The sequence below is a fragment of the Sycon ciliatum genome, chromosome 8 (genome assembly GCF_964019385.1).
Source record: "Sycon ciliatum chromosome 8, ocSycCili1.1, whole genome shotgun sequence".
NCBI lineage: Eukaryota > Metazoa > Porifera > Calcarea > Leucosolenida > Sycettidae > Sycon > Sycon ciliatum.
In genome coordinates, this window is record NC_088650.1 from 11,577,592 (window position 1) to 11,597,578 (window position 19,987).

General features: G+C 47.9%; 1 protein-coding gene and 1 non-coding gene across 2 annotated transcripts; both read left to right on the top strand.

Moving 5' to 3' along the window:
- Window positions 1-1,967: 1,967 nt before the first annotated feature.
- On the top strand, window positions 1,968-19,871 carry LOC135823418 (uncharacterized). The gene is made up of 16 exons (XM_065336268.1): window positions 1,968-2,385; window positions 3,426-3,503; window positions 4,968-5,085; window positions 5,535-5,682; window positions 6,034-6,094; window positions 6,618-6,738; window positions 7,703-7,808; window positions 8,337-8,505; window positions 9,725-9,792; window positions 10,109-10,207; window positions 13,614-13,749; window positions 14,501-14,561; window positions 14,934-15,021; window positions 16,151-16,261; window positions 17,662-17,903; window positions 19,154-19,871. Exons 1-16 carry the CDS (start codon window positions 2,214-2,216, stop codon window positions 19,308-19,310), a joined length of 1,935 nt encoding a protein of 644 aa, XP_065192340.1. The 5' UTR covers window positions 1,968-2,213; the 3' UTR covers window positions 19,311-19,871.
- On the top strand, window positions 3,170-3,242 carry Trnaa-agc (transfer RNA alanine (anticodon AGC)). Its single transcript has one exon. It is a non-coding gene; the product is annotated as a tRNA-Ala (tRNA).
- Window positions 19,872-19,987: the final 116 nt, after the last annotated feature.

Here is a 19,987-nt window from a genome sequence, read left to right on the forward strand (position 1 = left end):
GCCGCAGGCGCAACCGTAGTCAGCAGCAGAGGGTGCCTTGTGTGGTCGACGGGCAATGGCACGCCACTCCGGATGGTTCTGGGCTGCATCGTACCATCCACATGTTGGTACCGGTGGCTCAACCGACGCAAAGTCATGCATAACAACGTCCCTCCACCTCTTGCGTGGATCACGCGCGGGGCGCGGGGCAGGCAGTTCCCAGAAGAGAACACACTTCGGCAACCGGTGATCTTCCCTCCGTGCCACGTGTCCAAGCCAGCGCAAACGTCATTCCCGTATGATGTGACCAATGTCCTCAGGCACTCCAAGGGTCTTTGCAAGGGCTGAGGACGTTGCGTGGGTCTCCCATTGCTGCCGTCGCGACACTCCAACGATAGATCTGAGACATTGATGGTGGAAAAGGTTGAGGTGTCGTAGGTCCGGAGCCTTCGTTGTCCAGGTCTCCGCGCCGTACAGGAGGGTAGAGAGCACCACGGCAACATACACGCGACGACGACACTGCAAACTCAGTGACTGGTTCTCGGATACGGCTTGCTTCAATTGCAAGGAACTAAATACGGCAAGCAAATCGAGGGACATTAGGTGCAAACCTCGTTGTTCTAGTTGTCTAGACTGCACGGGGTCTTGAAAATACTGAGCCTCCACGTTGTATCTGTGTGGCATGTGGCATCCGTTGATCTCGTTTGAGTAGTAGTTGGCATGCACTGCATTATGTTTTGATGAAAGGTTCGATAGCTGATGAATGGGTTTATCATTTGGCTTCCTGTGTGGGTATTGCTTCTGTGGATTGGTTTGGAGCAATGTTCAGATAGTCCAGGCATCAGGCAAATTTATAATGGCGGTCCAAGCTAGTTGAATATCCGGATCACTTTTTCTCATCTGGTCTACACTCCATCCGCTTGCATCCGTAAGCAATGCAAACGCATTGTCCCTTGCACAGGCACGTGACTCCTGCAGGCAATTTTGGGAGAGCGTAAAGTGGCAGGACGGATATTCCCGTGAAGTTACAACATGATCTGAGTATAATCGTAGGACATCAAGTCTTGACACTACTTGTGACATGATCAATTCTGCTATGCTCTAATGCAGACTAGCAATAAGAGGCATTTGTCAGATACTAGTAACCATGAGGTACTGAGACGATTCTCTTTAGCAAACCACCCACTCCGCTATAAATGCTCAAATAATCTGTCATCTGCCTGCTCCAACTTGACTGTCCTCTTGACAAGTGAAAATCGCTGGCGTTGTCTGGGCCATAAACACCATTATTGGCATTAATCCAACGCCTCCCTTGCTCCTCATCTCTGCATCTCGTAACGATAGGTCTGGCACATCGAAATCTAAAACTAAAATACTTGGAGCTCTTATTTGTTCAAGCTATATTTTCAGAGCCAGGAAGTTGCAAAATTAATGGCAAGAAACCCAGCTTCTCTTAACCATTGGTATCACGAGCTATGATCATTATCAGTGAGCAACGTTACTAGAGGAAAGTCGCTGGAGTGAACAGAAAGCTTTCCAAGCAGCAACGTTTCTTTCTCAGCAAGAACAAATAAAAATGAAAGGAGCAACACCAAGGATTTGTCTATCCCGGTATAGGTACCCGGGTGTGTGTAGCCTCTGGCATGGCAAGGTTCTGCCACAGATTTCCAGTACAACGGCCACGGACAGGTGTCCCACTGAGATGCGGTCGCTCGCCAGGACCGCTCCGACGCGGACACCTGCGAAGAGCAGCCTGTGACGTTTATTTTTTTATGACAGAAAACTGCAAAAAAAGTTGGGCTTGTCCCTTTACGGCTTTAGTCCTACCCACTATGTCTATGGGCAGTCGAGTCGGACACTCCGTAGATCTACCCCACGCGTGGCCGTGCAAAGCACTGCAAACTCTTCGAGCAGCTGGTCGCCACGTGATGCAAACCATGTGTGGGATGCGATGCACCGTACCGTACCTGGTGCACGCTGTTGTTCGAACTGTCTTGCTGAAAATAAAAATAATTGGCAGGATCTAGGATCTGACTGATTGATTGGTCCGAGATCGAGCTCCCATACGCGTCCAAGTGTGAAGTGCTTTATGGTTTGGGTACCTGTAGCTCAGCTTTCGCGAACTGTTTTGGTCTTACCGGTAGTTGTGTTGGAGGCATTCCTTTGTGAACAGTTTGTTTCATTGCAAACGAACCTCAGAGCATAACTCCTATACCTGTCTCTTGTTGGTAGTTATGATGGCAGTACTGCAGCTAGTCGCAGCAATTGCACTGCTTGGTGTATGCGGTGCAACAAGGCGTTCGGAGGGTGTTGGCACGACGTATCCAAACATTGACTATCGGCCTCGTTATCACCTGACATGCGAGCGAGGAAGATTGGATTATCCCAGCCTAGCATACTCAGAAAGTAAGATAGGATGGGCTGAGGGGGGGGGGGGGGGGGGGGGGTATGCATTGTCGCACATATCCATGTCCAAAAAGAGAAGAAAACACATGCGAACGAGTTATGCAGCAACTATCCACGACTGTAACAAGATGATAAAGAGTCAGAACGTGCGACAATAGGGCACAAAACTGACAGGCTACTGAGATATTCAGCAACTGGAGACCTAGCTCTAACACGTCCCCAGTGCGCGAACCCCAACAGCCTTCCAACTTGGAAGGTTCATGGTTACGTAGGACCGAAGAGGGAAAGGTGAGCGCAGCGAAAATGTGCACAAGCTAGGACCCACGGTAACAAAGAATGCCGACGGTTACAGGATGATAGCTCCAGGAAATGATAAAACAATTCGTCTGTCACGCTCCTGAACTATCTCTAAATTCCATAAGTGACATCAGACCTTACCTTGCTAAAATTCAACTCAAGTCGTGTTAGCCATTCTGCGAGTTATCATGGGAAGCGCAGTGTTCGAAATGCTAAAAATGTCCAAGTACGAATCGGGAGTAGTCGGCGCATGATGCCGTCTTCTGTTCACGCTCAAAATGCACCTGTTTTGTACGCTTGCGTCCCCGTCTACGCTCGTCTACGGTATGAAAAGTTGGATCGATCCAACTCTTCCCGTCGCTTCTCGATCCGTACGGCAGTACGGTTGCGTTCCCGTTTCGTGGTGTTCACATTGGACGCCGTCAGACTGTCCCGTCTTTGAAAACGTTCAGTCCAAGTGTGTGTTGGCATTCTCCAGAAGTGTGCAGGGGGACTAGCTCACATGGTAGAGCGCTCGCTTAGCATGCGAGAGGTACCGGGATCGATACCCGGGTTCTCCAGGCGATCATTTTTTTTCTCGATTTCTTTCACAGGAAGAGTGCACCATCATTGTTGGCAAGGGCACTGACACGTTCTTTGGCATGCAGGCTGTGCAGGCAATTTTTTTCTGAGTGCCGCCCTATACATACAAGTTGTCTTGGGTGGTGTTGTATTTCTGTGCTTGCTTGCTTGCTTATGTGCAGTCAATGGCAGATTGGTTTATCACGTCTTTTACCACTGCTCCTCATTGCCCACTGATGATAACAGTGTCGATGCTATTGGTAAGTCTCCCCGCTCCCAGGCACCTATCCTGTGTCCTACTTGATTATTTCATGCACTCTGCTAGCATACTATCATTAAAGGGCGACGTACTCATGCGTACCCCAGTCGCCTTGTCACCGTGCCTGCAGGCTACAACTTTCACACCAAGTTTCCACTCAAAGGTTCAATGGTTTAACTCGAGTGACAGGAACACGCTCAAACAGCTGTAAGCTGTACCCTGCAGGCATGGTGACCATGTGACCGGTGTACGCATGAGCACGCGACCGCTTATTATATGACTGTGTTCGATTGGGAATAACGGCCGAACGCTGCATCGCAGCTTTCTCGGACCAAAACCAGTCGACTCAGCGTCCAAAAGACTACAACATATGGGCCAATCGCGGTCATCCGAGCTTTTATAAGAACAAAATGGTGCTTTTAGTGACATTTTGCATACAGCATTACGGGGAGCGCAAGTGACATAATTAGATAGCAAGTTGCGGGATTCAGCTACGACTTCGTACGTCGGCCTTGCTGGCGGTCGCGTAACATAGTTGCCACCATGATTATTGCCGCTCCTGTACCCGCAGGCCCTTCCCGCGCCTTCCCCGTAGGGTGCATAACGGCAATGCCGTGTTCTTGCCAACGGGCCTAGGGTCTACAGTACTCGAAGTACTGTCGACCCTTTGCATCTTTTGACACGAGAAGAGGCGCCACTCTTGCTCAACTAACAAGGGTGTCAGCTCCCTTGCAGGACTAAGCGTGGTCCCCTCAAGCTCAACAGCGTAGTGAGTACAACACTGACGATCTGTACTGAAGGTGTTGCCAACGTACGACAACACTTGGTGGCCCTCGGCCACCAGTTGTAAGCCATGATTGCTCAACTAACGAAAGTGCCAAATCCTTCGCAGGACTAATCATGGTTCTTGCAGAACTCTATGATATTTCGGAGTCCAGCTTTTGGCTGCTGAACTCAATGCGTGGTCGCTTTCACGACGAGTCCGATCCGGGTCATGACGTACGTAATGAGCAAGGTCTGCCGGTATTTCTGTCGATGTTAAATTTTACGGGCTGAAATGTTGCGACTTACAATGTAGACGGTAATTTTGATCATGTACGTGTTGATGAATGCATCACACGAGTGCAGTGTGAAATGGGATAGTTTTCCTGGCTAATTGTTTGTCGGCTATCTGGTGATACCTTTGCGAGGAACTCAGATTGAGATGCTACGAGGAGCTGGGTCTGGGTGGACCATTGCATCCCCTGTGTTCACCTACTAGTACTGGCTTGGTATTAGATAAGCCTTGCTTGGTTGAAAACATGTTGTTTGGTTGACAGCATGTCACAAGCCAACCGTGGAGGTTGTGATAAGGAGCACTGTTTTCAAACACGGTGCGTCCTCCACCTTGTAACATGCTGTCAGCCAAACAACTAGCACTAGTTTATACGCTGTGTTCTGTTGTTGGTGCTCTGCACGTTAACAGATAGCTGGTATCACACGACCAGCACAAATTTGATGAGCTGGGAGGCTACCCTTTTGCGCGGCATTCCGGCGGGAACGACGTCCATTTCCGTCGCTCAGCCGTCGTTCAACTCCACCAAGTATGCTAACTACTGGTAGTGCGTATGTGTTTGTGTAGAGTATGGTTTGTCTCTGCACTGGCAGCTTGTTTTGAATAGTATACATGCCTACTTTAAAGCCAAACCTCTTGGCGTCTTTTCCCTGCAAGTACAAGTCACTTTGTGAAGAAAAACAGTCTGGCGCTGTGAGCCAATACGTGTCAGCACAGTTGTCCTGTGCGGTAGAAGGAGGGGTACAGCTCCCTTGATAAGGCGCTGGTGGGTGCGCTGCCATATGAAAACTACTTTGAACTACGTGTCATATGCTTTGAAGTTGTGAGATTTCTATTACATTTTTGAATTTTGATGTACAGTAACACTGCTAGAAGAACATTGTGTTTGCCTTGCTCAGCTTTCAACCGTGTTTGGTCGTTTTTCATCGTGCAATATAGTGGCTAGATATGTGTGCAATTTGTTTGTTGTCTCTTCAGAGCTGTAGCGGCACTGCTACGAGGTGATGGTGTCTACCTTGTGCACTCGGTGGACGAGAAAATGGTCCAGTGGGTCGAGTTGTCTCTGAAGCCGATCATCACACCGCCCGAGGGCGCCAGCAACTTCACCGACGTTCGCATTTGGTCGGTGAGTGGAGCTGACCCGATGTTGAGCTGCACGCAGGCTCTGTGAGCCGTGCCGCTGGAAAGCGTATGGCTGCATGCGTGCACCACTGACTTTGGGCAAGCATCTCTGCGTATGCTCTGCCGTCAACTTAGTGCTGGATTACCACTTGCACATGTACTCTGTATGTACACACGATAATATTATTATGAGTGTCAGTGACCTTTTCACGTGTGTTGTACTAGTTAAGCTGAAACTATGTAATTAAAAATAAATTAAAAATAAATAAATAAATAAAATAAATGAAATATCTTGGTGCACAGTTCCTGCTACAAACCAGCATGCTTTGCTTTATGTGTGGCACTGTGTGTATAGAACGGCACAACGCAGTACTACTTACTGGCTGGCTCCACTCTGAACAGCTCCTACACGAAAGGTAAGCAGTGCGTCATCCGCCGTGTCCAGACGAACTTATCATAACTTAGCATAGAGAATATCCAGGTTCTCAAATCTACAAGTACTGATTCTATGTCAGCTGTGGAACAAAAACCTGTTGTAAATTTCAATACTCAGTCAACTGTCAAGATCATTTTTGACCCGTCCAGTTCTTACAGAACTGTAGACTATTTCGGAGTCCAGCTTCTGACTTGCTGGAGCTCAATGCATGGTCGTTTTCACGACGAGTCTGACCCAGGTCATGACATATCCAGTACTGTACAGGCAGACATTTTTGTCGGTCAATAATTTCGTCCAACTCCAAAGAAACGGTCCGGTTGCAAATTTCGTCCATGGATCATAAGAGTGTATTGAAAAGCTGGACAAATCGACATTAGTCCTACATTTAATTTAGTCCAAAAGCTCCTTGGACGAAAAAGACGAAATTAAATTCCAGACGAATATTTCTGCTTATACAGTACTTTGTACGGTATGCTGTGCGTGCGTGTGTTTGTTTGTTGCAGGTATTCACGCGGACAATGGCTCCGTTCCCGTCACCTATCTGTACGAGAGTAGCGACCTGAAGACCTGGACATCGCACGGCGTCTTCTGGCAGGGCGATTCTTACTTTGGCGCCACGGCAAAGTGAGTGTATGCGTAATGCGCTGACGCTATGGTCTGTGTGTGTGTGTGTGTGTGTGTGTGTGTGTGTGTGTGTGTGTGTGTGTGTGCGTGTGTGTGTGTGCGTGTGTGTGTGGAATAGGAAATAGCTGTACAGTACTGTCGGGCGCCGAAGAACAGACCGCCGAAGAACAGACCGCCGAAGAACAGACCGCCGAAGAACAGACCGCCGAAGAACAGACCGCCGAAGAACAGACCGCCGAGGAACAGACCGCCGAGGAACAGACCGCCGAAGAACAGACCGCCGAAGAACAGACCGCCGAGGAACAGACCGCCGAGGAACAGACCGCCGAAGAACAGACCGCCGAAGAACAGACCGCCGAAGAACAGACCGCCGAAGAACAGACCGCCGAGGAACAGACCGCCGAGGAACAGACCGCCGAGGAACAGACCGCCGAGGAACAGACCGCCGAAGAACAGACCGCCGAGGAACAGACCGCCGAGGAACAGACCGCCGAGGAACAGACCGCCGAAGAACGGCCAGGCTAGAAGTTCACCAATTTTTAAGAACGGTCTAGGCCGGATGTTTGCAGATAAGAACGGAAACCATACTGTACACTCATAACTCCTTAAAATGTACATGTAAGACTGCACGTCGAATAAGAACAAAACTGCTGTGTTCGCTAACAATAAGAACGGGCTAGGCTAGAACCTTGACCCCCCAGTTCTTCGGCGCCCGACAGTAGTACTGTACCCAACATTGGTATGTGACCATCATGATAACATACACTGTGTATGGATGCTTTGGTTCATTTTTAAATCAAGTCCTCCCTGACAAACTCGTCTAAGGATTCGCAAACTCCGTTGCAGCCATTCACACATTACTCTCATCTACTCAGCCAAGCGCTCATATCTAGTCTCTCTGATGCAAACGCCACTTCTGATTCACCTTTCACCTGATATCTCTCCCTTTCTGTCTCCGCTGTAGGAGCGTCGATTTTTACGAGGTGATCAATGCTCAGCTCAGCTTCAAGCAGCAGGTTCTTACGGTGACGTTTCCACAAGAGGCTGGCTCATTCTGCATCAGTGGCCTGGTAGGTGGTAGTGATGTGCGTGCAGGCCGCACGGCAGCCTATTCCTTTCCAGCTAAAGCGTGATCGGGCAGACAACTGGTTTCGGCAGCCATTAAGTCTCGACAACCACTGCTCTTTAGCGCCGAATTTATTAAATGTGCCAGCATTGCCCTGCATTGAGAGACCAGCTGAGTTTGAAGACCGCTGCTGCATCTGTTCTCGAAGTTGATCTGTCGCCTTTCTCAAATATCTGTGGCACATGTGCTACTGATATGGTCGGGTCTACTCCCCCCCCCCCCCCCGATCCTTGACGATAGTTCATTGCTGCAGTTACGGAAAGTCAATCAAACTGACACTAATGTAAAAAACCCATTTTTTAAAATTATTTATGCACGTTCCTTCAATACATGTAACTCCCTTCTGAATCCCCAAGGGTGAAGGGTGAAGGGTGAATTTGGAGATCACAGGATTGCAATTGCAGTGAAAGACTGTGGTAGTGGAGGTGTTTTAAAGAGATATTTATGCACCTGTTCTTTGTTTGTGTTGCAGTTTAACTTCACCAATCCCAATGCGTTCAAGGTGTACTCCCTTCGACATGCTGACTATGGCAGACTGGACCATACCAGCAGTATCCTGGATACGCTAGGTCGCCGTCTGGTCATCGGGGCTGTTGACGAGATGAAGAGCATCGGCTGGCAAGTGCACGACACGTATGCCGGTAAGCCTTGTGTGTGTGTACAGTGTGTGTGTGTGTGTGTGTGTGTGTGTGTGTGTGTGTGTGTGTGTGTGTGTGTGTGTGTGTGTGTGTGTGTGTGTGTGTGTGTGTGTGTGTGTGTGTGTGTTGGTGTGCCTTCGTCTGCTCGATTCCGCAGCCATTGTCTTGTGCATTTCTGTAATATTCGGTGCCATTTTTCCTAATCAAACACAGTGCAGATCATTGAAATCCTAACGGGTGAGTCAAGTGCACGCCGGGCGCCATGCGACCCCAAACCTGCAAACACTACACTGTGCACTAGTGCAGAACACAGACTGAACTCACACGATCATCGGATCTCAGTGAGCAGCATTGTATGCACATGTGCACACACTTGAGAGGAATCAAAAGCATTTCTGCTGTAACTCCAAGTTTCGTGGTTTTAACCGATCATCAGACAGCAACTTGACTTCAATTTTCAGAAGATATGATTGATATAGGCTGCAAGCTTGTACATGTATGTTGTTTTGTAAAAGAGAGAGGTTCCAGGCTGTCCAGTAAATGTTTTGTTTTCTGATGATCGCTTTAGGGGCCGTCTGGGTTACCGATTTTTTACAAACGAGAAGTTTTAGTATTTTTCAGCCCCCACCCACCCATATCGATGCATATTTTGTATGTGTGGGCTCGTCCAGAAAAAAACGAAAAGAATATCGATACTACGTACCGTTTGTATGTGTTCGTTTCTCAGCGGGGAGGGGGGTTCTAAATAAATATCGGTGTTTGCGGATGGCCCGTTTTAGGCCATTCACACGACGTGCAAACATTTGCACGCGTGTGACCAAGATAACACTGGCAAACCGTGATCCAGTTCATACGGTGCTGGGCAAACTTTGCAACCGTCAATGTATCCATAGTGACCTCCTGAAAATGCCGGGAAATGTTTCAATTTTGAATTTTCCCTTGTTTCAAGCACTGCATTTGCAGTACGCACTTTCAACATCCGACACTTAAATCTTTTCCTGGCGTGCAAAGATAATCGCGAGCAAAAGGGCCTCGGCCAAGATAAAAAATCAGTTGCACGCGTGTGTCCAAGTTTATCGTATCCGAGTAAATATCCTAGGAAACGGTACGATAAAAGTAAGTTTGCCCGTCGTGTGAATGGCCTATTAGTGCGTGAAACTCGGAGTAAAACACTTTTTAATCCTCTTATTCTTGTTGTATGTTGTTTTGTTCGTGCTGTTAGGTATTGTCAGTTTGCCACGCATGGTTCTCTCTCTGCCAGATGAAGAGGTTGGCTTTCAGGCACCAGAGGTAAGCAGTGCTGCCATACGCTTGAGCGTTTGGTCGCAACAGCGTACACCACGCGTGTGCATCTGACCACATCTTCTTTGTTTTTTTTTAAAGCTACTGACTACCGGTAGCTGCAATGCTGTTATTGGACTCAATCTATTCCGGAAACAGGAGTCTGGGATAGGAATATGAAAGAAGAGTGAGCCCATTGGAGGACTCTGCTGTGTTGCAACCCATTGCTGACACTGTATGGCTGGCGGTGTCCCAGTTCACAACATTGCATTCACCTTTTCCTTATTCCCACTATGCTTGTCTCTGCTGATCGTTTTCTTGTTAGGATGTCTCCTTCCTCTACGGCAAGTCTCTTGGTCGCCTTGATGGCTTGGCACTGAACTCGGGAGAGACAGAAATTCTGCCATTGCTCTACGGAAATCAGGTAAGGCCAAAAGGAGGTTATGCTAGTCCATCAACAGCTGAGCTACTTTGGCGAAGTCGCGGCACAGCGCTGCACTGCACTTGCACTATCGACTCACGCTGTAACGGTTATACTTACAGTCCATTCAGAAAAAGATGGACTTCTAGCTTTTGGCCATAAATGGGTCAAACGTTGAGTTTTTTTAGAATTTTTTTCTGCAATCCCCTATGGAATCCTCTTCCAATTATGTTTCTGAAGTCTATTTCTCCAAAAAGCAAGCCATAGCAAGAATAGGATTTCGGCCAGGTTTTGCCCCAAGAGCACTGAATTGGGAAAACCCATCAAAATCCAGGCCGTTTGACCGTGCCTGCAACAGTGCATTGTACGGTTCGAACCCCAGTTCAGGTACCCTTTTTGGACCCTTTTTCAAATGTCAAATTTCACAGCACTGCACTGTGTACGATAAAATCTTGAAAAATCGCCTAATACGGGAGCTCGCCAGAGCCAGGGCCCGGCGCCCATCTTTTTGTGAATGGACTGTAGGGGCCATCCATAATTATCAATCTTTTACACAAAACGAGAAAGTTTCGTTTATGGGTGGGTGGGTTGGGGAGAGTTTCGTCATGAAAAATATTGACAACTGAAACATCAATCCATTCTACAGTAGCTGTCAGGTCGATATATTTTTCGTTCAGGGGGGGGGGGGTCATAACCTTTTTCGTTTCGTGAAAATTATTGATAATGCTGGATGGTCCATTAGTGCCCATTAGAAGTACCTCTGACTCACCCCATGAAATCACTCGCATAACCTCTGTTTGTTGCGCAAGGACACACTAGTAGTTTGTACCACCAGTATCCCACACACACACACACACACACACACACACACACACACACACACACGCACGCACGCACGCACGCACGCACACACACACACACCTCAGACCTCAGACATGCCCATCGCGGAAGCGATGATAGCGAACAGCTATGTTAGACATAGCAACTTGTGCTGGGATTACACCATTCAACAGCTTGCAAGGCTGATGAATTGACCGCCACTATTTTTAGCCTGGTATTCACCACACAGCTGTTTGAAGTGACTTTTTCTGGCCAGTGAATCCCTATTTTTCATTTTTCTAATTTTTTTCTACACACACCACATACTCCGGCGTACACTGGCTGTTGGTAACCACCCAGGAGAATGAAAGAAAAGTCAGGAAGAGTCCGAGAAAGAGAAGAAAGACGTGTGCGACCATAATCGTCGGGAATTGAACCCGCAACCTCTCGATTGGAAATCGACTGCACATACCACTGCACCATATGGGACACACACACACACACACACACACACACACACACACACACACACACACACACACACACACAGCCGCCTGGGTGTGTGGCTGTGTGCAGTGCTGAACAGTGTACATGTACTGTACAGGCAGAACATTTCGTCGGTCAATAATTTCGTCCAACTACAAAGAAAGGGAGTTCGTCCGGTTGAAAATTCCGCCCATGGACCACAAGAGTGTATTGAAAAGCTGGACAAATCGACATTAATCTGGCATTTAATTCCCGTAGCTATGCAGAAGACGTTACTTCAGTAACGTCTGGCGCTAGCCAGGGTCCACACAGCTTTAATTTGGTGTTTGTTTGTTTGTTTGTTTGTTTGTTTGTTTGTTTGTGTCACGTCTGGCGCTATCCCGTATCTGTACCGTACTGTACCGTACCAGCAAAGACAGCTGGCTAATATATGTTTGTTTGTTTGTGCCATCGACATGCCTGGCGCTATCCCCTACCTGTCCCGTACCATCAAGAGTACGGTACCATCAAGAGAATGAGTATATATGTGAAGTGTATCGGGGGAATGCATTCAGTGCAGTAACATTTTGTGTGGATTTGTGTGCGAGGCCGAGAACCCACTAGCAGGCTGGCTGGTCCGCCTGTCGACCAGCCCGGGGATCGCATGTAGGCTGATAGCATAATAATTATAACGTATCAGATTGAGTAATTATAACGTATATACAGTCATGTAGATCTATAGCAGGGAGTCATATTATGTAAACGACTCCCAGCTGTATGGGGAGATTTTCTGGAAAAAAATACGAAGTAGGGAGACGAGTGAATGCAATCAGAAAATCTCCCCATACAGCAGGGAGTCATATTATGTAAACGACTCCCTGCTGTATGGGGAGATTTTCTGAAAAAAATACGAAGTAGGGAGACGAGTAAATGCAATCAGAATGGATGTTAGTTGCCGTCAGTATAATAATAATAAGAAGAAGAACGCCCGTGATCGGCAGAGTCAGCGCCGGTCCCAAGAAACGTCAGGACAGACATCCCGTCGACTCCAGAACGCCCGTGATCGGCAGAGTCAGCGCCGGTCCCATAGCTATGCAGAAGGCGTTACTTGTACTTCAGTATCTCATTGAAACGTTTTTGCAATACAATGATGTAGCTAATCAAAGGAAAAAGCATTTCCATCAGTTCTAACAACATGCACGATGAGCTAGGCAACAAAGCATAGCGCAGGGCCCTGAGCTTCCAAGCTCTCTCGTTTCGTCCAAAAGCTCCTTGGACAAAAAAGACGAAATTAAATTCCAGACGAATATTTCTGCTTGTCCAGTATTCCTGATCCCAGTGTACTCACATGGCGCATTACTCATGCCTTCCATACTTGGCCCTGTGAAGTACCGGACGTAAACCATTTGCGTTCTACTATGTGAGCTAAGGCTTCGGACGAAATTACCGTGAAAGTCTGTAGTCCTTCTAAGGGTGCGTTTGGTTGGTACGATCTAGAACAGGATCGAACAGCTGGTGCACATGGAACAGCCTCATGCCAACCAAACGGTATTCCAGAAACAGAGCACATTTTTGTGAAAAATATGCCAAACTTGGTGCATTCTTCATAATGTGTATGAGTCACCATGGTCACTGTGTATGGTACGACGAGTCCAACCCAAAAGCGTATGCACGTGATCATTTGGGACCAAAATCGATGTTCCAGCCAGGTTTCACTGTGAAAAAGTGAAACTGCTCGGTCTGCTCCGGCCTCGAGGCCGGAGCAAGCAGAACATGTTCTGGCCGACCCAGAACAGGTGCAGTGCCAACCAAACGCGCTGTTCTGATGAATCCTGTTCTAGGTGGTACCAACCAAACGCGCCCTAAGGATCGCTTAGTGCGTGAAATTCGGAGCAAAAACACTTTTTTCATCCTCTTATTCTTGTTGAAAGTCCGTATATAACTACTTTAGAAAAGTTGAAAGTCCGTATATAACTACTTTAGAAAAGTACATCTACATGTACAGCCTTTGTCCTTACCTCCTTTGTGTGTGTGTGTGTGTGTGTGTGTGTGTGTGTGTGTGTGTGTGTGTGTGTGTGTGTGTGTGTGTGTGTGTGCGTGTGTATGTGTGTGTGTCGTTTTGTAGATGGTCATCCGTGCCACTATTGCTGTGACCGTTATGCCCAGTGCTAAGTTTTCGACTGGTTTCAATGTGCTGATGTCGGACGACAAATCTGAGTTTACAACCATCGCTATTAAGAGCAATCCAAACCCCAAGCCAGGTACACGGCAAATACTGGTTTCTTTTTGTTCCGAACATATACTTGTACTTGCTCACTGCCGAAACTGGTCCCGTGGGTCTCACCGGGAGAGGGCATGCACATACGCACGCACGAACGCACGCACGCGCATGCATGCACATACACACATACACACACACGCACGCGCGCACACACACACACACACACACATACACACACACGCGCGCGCGCACGCGCACGCACACACACAATAAAGCAGTGAGGACCCTGGCAACGCCAGACGCTACTACACAACGTCTCTTTGCATGGCTTTGGGAATAATATTGTCTGGGCTTGTACTGTAGAGGGTAGTTGTGATAAAGTCATTGACAGCATTCTGTTTCACCTAGTCCACAAAGTTTACATCCGGAACTAACTGTTGTGTAATTTTATCTGTGGTTCATCGGGATCGATTTTTAATGGAATATCCTTGTCGTGTGGGTTGTCCCTGACCAAATTTAACTGCAATGTCGAGTGACCTGTCTCCATAGTTACTCATACCCTAGTACAACTCTGCTTTCGACTATCGACACTCTGAGTCTCTGCTTGTGCGATTGGCCGTGTGTTTATGTGTACGTGGGATATGTGCATGTGTATGTGCGTGTGTGCGTGCGTGTGTGTGTGTGTGTGTGTGTGTGTGTGTGTGTGTGTGTGTGTGTGTGTGTGTGTGTGTGTGTGTGTGTGTGTACGCATGTGCTGAATGACTTCTGCTATACCCATTTTGTCATGACAGTTCAGTGTATTGATATTCCAGTGTCTCATGGGTCGGACCGAACTGGCTTTGATTACTATATGTAAGGTTACCTGCAACTCTCTCTCTCTCTCTCTCTCTCTCTCTCTCTCTCTCTCTCTCTCTCTCTCTCTCTCTCTCTCTCTCTCTCTCTCTCTCTCTCTCTCTCTCTCTCACTCACTCACTCACTCACTCACTCACTCACTCACTCACTCACTCACTCACTCACTCTGTCTGTCTGTTGGTCTACTAGCATATATCCACACGTATCTCTTTCTCACTTCGATAGGTTTCAGGTCGTTGAATATCTCAGTAGCTTGTCAGTTTTGTGCCCTGTTATTGCACTTTCTGACTGCTTATTTACCTTGTTCAGTCGTGGATAGTTGCTTCATAACTCGTTCCCTTGTATCTCTTTCTCCCTGTATTTCTTACTTAGCTATGAGGTAGCTCAGCTGGATGAGTGCAAGGCTGCATGCTGCGCTGATAGCCGGTGCAAGTCCTTCGTGTTCGTCTACAAGATGAATGTGAGACGAGCCATGTGACTAGCCTTCACTAATCGATAACTATTTTAGATGTGCCGAGTTACCAGTCTGAAGTTCTCTTCTGCCTGAGTTAGAATCCATTTTTGGCCGTATGCCCACATCTGCTTTGCAACGGCCCGGGTTTCATTCCTGCTGACTGTACCACTCTTGCTTCCCTCAAACTACATTGTGTTGCCATAGTGATTGTATTTGCAATATCAACGATGATCTGAACACAACTATCCTACAGAGGTTACTGCACAGGCAGAACATTTCGTCGGTCAATAATTTCGTCCAACTACAAGGCAAGGGAGTTCATCCGGTTGAAAATTTTGTCCATGCATCACAAGAGTGTATTGAAAACCTTGAAAAATCTACATTAGTCCAGCATTTAATCTAGTCCGAAAGCTCCTTGGACGAAAAAGACGACATTAAACTCCGGACGAATATTTCTGCTTGTACAGTATGAGATGCTTTGGCGAAGTCTTTGCACAGCGTGATGCACTATCGACACCCTAGAGACTCACTAGCACCTCACACTGTATACATAGCGCCCATAAGCGTTTCCACTGGCTCACGCTGCATACATGTAGCACACATACCTGGTGCCGTTGATTCACCGCCATCACATTGTTCGCATAACCTCTATCTATCTGTTAGGGAGTACTTTGAAAAGGCGGCGAGGTGCTTCGACTATGCTTAGAACGAGGTCTGTCTCGTTGTCCAGGAGCCGACCAATCAGCGACGTTCCCGCCAAGGGCCTTATCAGAGTTTAAAGCCCGCTCAATCGTAAATTTACGTACGCTGCAAGCGGATCTGTGTTCCACCATACGGAGTTTTCGAATTAGCTGCCCTTGGCAACTCAGAACGCGGCAGTGTACGGTCGGGTCGACCTGGGGAGAGGGTCATAAATTTGTACCCCAATCCACTTACGGAGCACCTCCGTTATCAGAGCCCTATCTACTTGCTCTACGTAGACAACTTTCCGTATGTGGAGTGCAAACTTGCAAATTTACGGGTTTTCCCACCCACTTACGTAAAGTTGCTCAGCTTTGCGTAGTGCGGAACCTCTCTATCACCTCACACTCTGGTTGCGTGTTTTTTTTGTGCCTTTTCTCGCCACTTTTTGCAGGTGAACATTGGATTCAACTGCACTGTGGGATCGAATTGCTGCTTCCTGAAGAGCAGGGCCCCGCCGATGAGGCCATCTTTGTTGAACATCTCCTCCGGATTGCCCTCCATTGTACGTCTTGCCCGGTTTTTAAGGCCAGCCACTTCCATCCAATCAACTATAACTAAATGCACTAAATGCACTTCTATTGAGCGGTTTCACATCAGTTTGTCATGTGACTAAATTTGTGCCGAAAGTGATCATGGCATGTGGACAGTGGAACCAACATGGCCGATATCATGTGACCCATAGATGCTGCGGTTGAGTGGAGTTGGAACCAACATGGCTGTCCCATAATGGTCATGTGACGGATGTGAAACCACTCTATAGGAAATACTGGCCTCAAATTTGGACCAGTTGCTCACCGAAGCATTGTCCACATAACTTTAGTTATCACATCTTTCAAATTTATCCCGACTGCAAAATGTTCAATTGCCAGGACTCCCAAAGTTGACCATGCGGTCATGTTTTTGCAGCAGTCACGAAGTTTTTGTATACAGAGGAAGTATACGGAATTGCTTTTGCGAAATGTGTATGCTTCGGGTGTGCATGCAATAAAAATGCGTGAGATACTCATGGGCCACTTGGATTCCCCCCCCCCCCCCCTCCCTACCGTAATCCACTTCGCTCTCATTGTTCCGCCAAAGTAGGACCTTGCCCTGTCTGTTTGTGTGACCATACACAACTGGCGGCGCAGGAGAGACACAAGCCTCGCTGCTGCGAAACCTTGTTGGTGAAACGAAACTCCTGTGCACGTATGGGCCCTTATCTTTGCCCTCCTCACTATTATATCACTCTGTCACCAACTTCCCAAATTCATATTTTCGATATTTTTTGGCACAGCATGCCAAGCATGTGTGAATGGAAGAGAGCGCGTGGGCTCTACTCTTAGGGGAAGTATACCCTAAAATCAAATTCTCACCAGTCGCAGTCTTCAGGGTGCTGAGTCGAATGGTCTTGGTCCGAGGAAGCTGAGACGCTCCCTTCCTCCTTTATTCCCAATCGAACTTGCGCACTTCCACCGAAACTGGGTGACTGCGCTCTACTAGATAGGGATTTGTATGGAAAAAGTCACTAAAAACGCCGTTTCGTTCTTATAAAAGCGCGGATGACCGCGATTGGTCCATATGTTGTAGTCTTTTGGCCGCTGACTCGAGTCGACTGGTTTTGGTCCGAAAAGGCTGCGATGCAGCGTTCGGCCCTTATTCCCAATCGAACACGGTTGAGTAAGCGGTCACAAGCTCATTTACACGCCCGTTTATGTCACTCGAGTTGAACCTTTGAACCAGGGAGTCGTAAAAACCTCTTACGACTCCGTGCTTTGAACATTTGAGTTGAATCCTTGGTGTGAAAGTTGTAGCCTGCAGGCACGGTGACCAGGCGACTGGTGTACGCATGAGCACGTGACCGCTTACTCAACCGTGTTCGATGTATAGTGTACATTGATGTGTATGTGATTTTCCGCTATGCAGCAAAACAGCGTACTGTCAGTTTCCACACTCAACTCCAGCTTGAACCCAGAGGCTTTTACAGAGGAGAAGCATGTTCCTTTCCAGTACGCACCTCCGAGCCTCGATCCCAATGTTGGTCGTCGCTCTGACCGTATCAGCGAGAAGCGTCGCTCTGAACTCGAAGCAACCTTTGGCCCGTCAGTGCATAGCAACGAGGTTCCGGTGACGGACTCTGTGACCGTGCAAATCTTCATCGACCACAGGTCAGTGGCCCCGACGTGTGTGTGTATGTGTGTGTGTGTCTGTGTGTGTGTGTGTATGCGTGTGTGTGTGTGTGTGTGTGTGTGTGCGTGTGCGTGTGCGTGTGTGTGTGGGGGGGGGGGGGGGTGTACACATGCGTGTGCGTGTTACTTAAATTTTGCACCCTGGGTTTCTCAAAGCAGAACCCTGTGTTTATGCATACGTGCGAAGCAAGTATGTGCCAAACTCTTAGCCGTTGCAAAGTACATGATTTACCTACTGTATTTAGCCAACCTCCACCACTTCATACTGCGCTCGTGGCTGACCTATTCCACTTCCACCAGACCATCTTACCAATAACAACTCCATAGCAACTCCATTGCTCCATGTTGGAAAAGAAGGATTCACGAGCAGGATTCGAACCCAGCACCACTGTCTTTCCGGTACAGTGCCCTACCGATTAGGCTACCGGGGATCGCACACACCCGTGGCTCCTTCTTGCTACACCTGGATCATTCGTTGTGCTTGTTGCTCTGGACCATGATGTGGCATGGTGTAAGTGTTCGAAGAAGCTTGCCTTGAGTTGTGAAGTGATGGAGTTTGCCAATACAATGTACTAGAGTGTACTCAGGGGCGTCGGACTCGGTACCGTGTCACTACGGTATTGGCCGTACCACTTTTTGCCCCAGGTACCCCTAGAACCAATATATAATAATATTAATACACTGATTTGGGCTCTAAATTGCCAAAAAGTTCGTCTCAGCCACCCCTCCCCCACGAGTAAATTATACTCCAGTTGTCTGATCGTACCACCCTATAATAACTTCCGACGCCCCTGGTGCTAGTCGAGACTCTAGAGCAAACTCCACCGCTTCATATGTATTACCCAAGGCAGGAGAGCGGAGCAGCACCAAGGTCAGTAGGACTGAACCTACGGGGAAAAAAATGAACTACTAGAGTAAAATCAAACCAGTACTTGTACTAGTACTTGGGCTATGTGTAGCTGGCAGAGTGGGTCATGACATCTTCCTGTTGCTTACCTTGTGGGAGTGTTTGGTATCCTGCGTACATGCACATGGTTTCAGGGTGACAGCGTGAACAAGGCGAGGGCGTACTGTGCTGTCACCGTGAAAGCATGTTGCCTATTAGGCAAGGCTTTCATTGGATACCATGCACATAGTTGTTGCTACATTCAGATTCGCAGTACTGGACCGTAGTTGTTTCTATGCCTGTCCTTGTAATGCTCTTTCTTGTCCTGTGCTCTGTTTTGTAGTGTGCTGGAGGTGTTTGTGGAGAATGCGCTGGTCATTACCGAACGCATCTATCCCACCAAGGACGACAGCATGAACGTTGAGCTCTTCTCTAACAACAGCAACGTGACGTTCACGTCCATCGAAGCTTACCAGATGGAGAGTGCGTTCAACACATAGCGTGGTGCTGCCTCAATGCAACGGCAGTGTTCTCTACGGTGGGATTCACAACTGTACGACTTCGTCGAGTCGTGTGCGTCCCTGTATGCGTGTGTGTGTGTGTGTGTGTGTGTGTTGTTGCATTGTGTCCTGATGGCGTAGCCTTCGTGTTGGTCCTTTGGAACACGCACACCCCCGGGGCAGATTCTTCTTATTTGCAGCGGTGCACTCGTTTTCTCTTTATCCCCAGCACGCCGGTGACTCGCTCTACTTTGTGCATCTTTGCTTGAGACTGTTCTGTTGCTGGCAGTGCACCAGCGAGAGAGCAGTTGTGTAGATAACCTTGCTTTGCCGTGTTGAGTTTGCATGAGTGCCATTTGCGGCGCCGATTTGTTGTTTTGTTTGTCAAATGATTTGTTCATACTTTCGGTTTTATATACGAATTATCTCACGCTGCAGATAGTGCTGTTATCAAGGCCGCGTAAAATTAATTATGAAAGTTGTGGTACAATCGCTGCGTTATACATGGATATGTAATGCAATATTACGTCCTGGCTGGCTTCTCAGCTGATTGTCTGTTGACATTCCCACGTGTCGTGACTCGTCGACAGTCTGCGATGAAGCATGGTTCGTGCCATTGGCTACAGAGACTCATGATGATGATGAAGGAGAGCTCTCTGTAGTCAATGATTATGTCA

Coding starts and splice junctions, on each gene's coding strand:
- LOC135823418 (XM_065336268.1), top strand. CDS start 2,214: ATGATGGCAGTACTGCAGCTAGTCGCAGCAATTGCACTGCTTGGTGTA. Junction 5,086..5,534: donor CCGTCGTTCAACTCCACCAA/GTATGCTAACTA, acceptor TTGTCTCTTCAG/AGCTGTAGCGGCACTGCTAC. Junction 6,095..6,617: donor GAACAGCTCCTACACGAAAG/GTAAGCAGTGCG, acceptor TGTTTGTTGCAG/GTATTCACGCGGACAATGGC.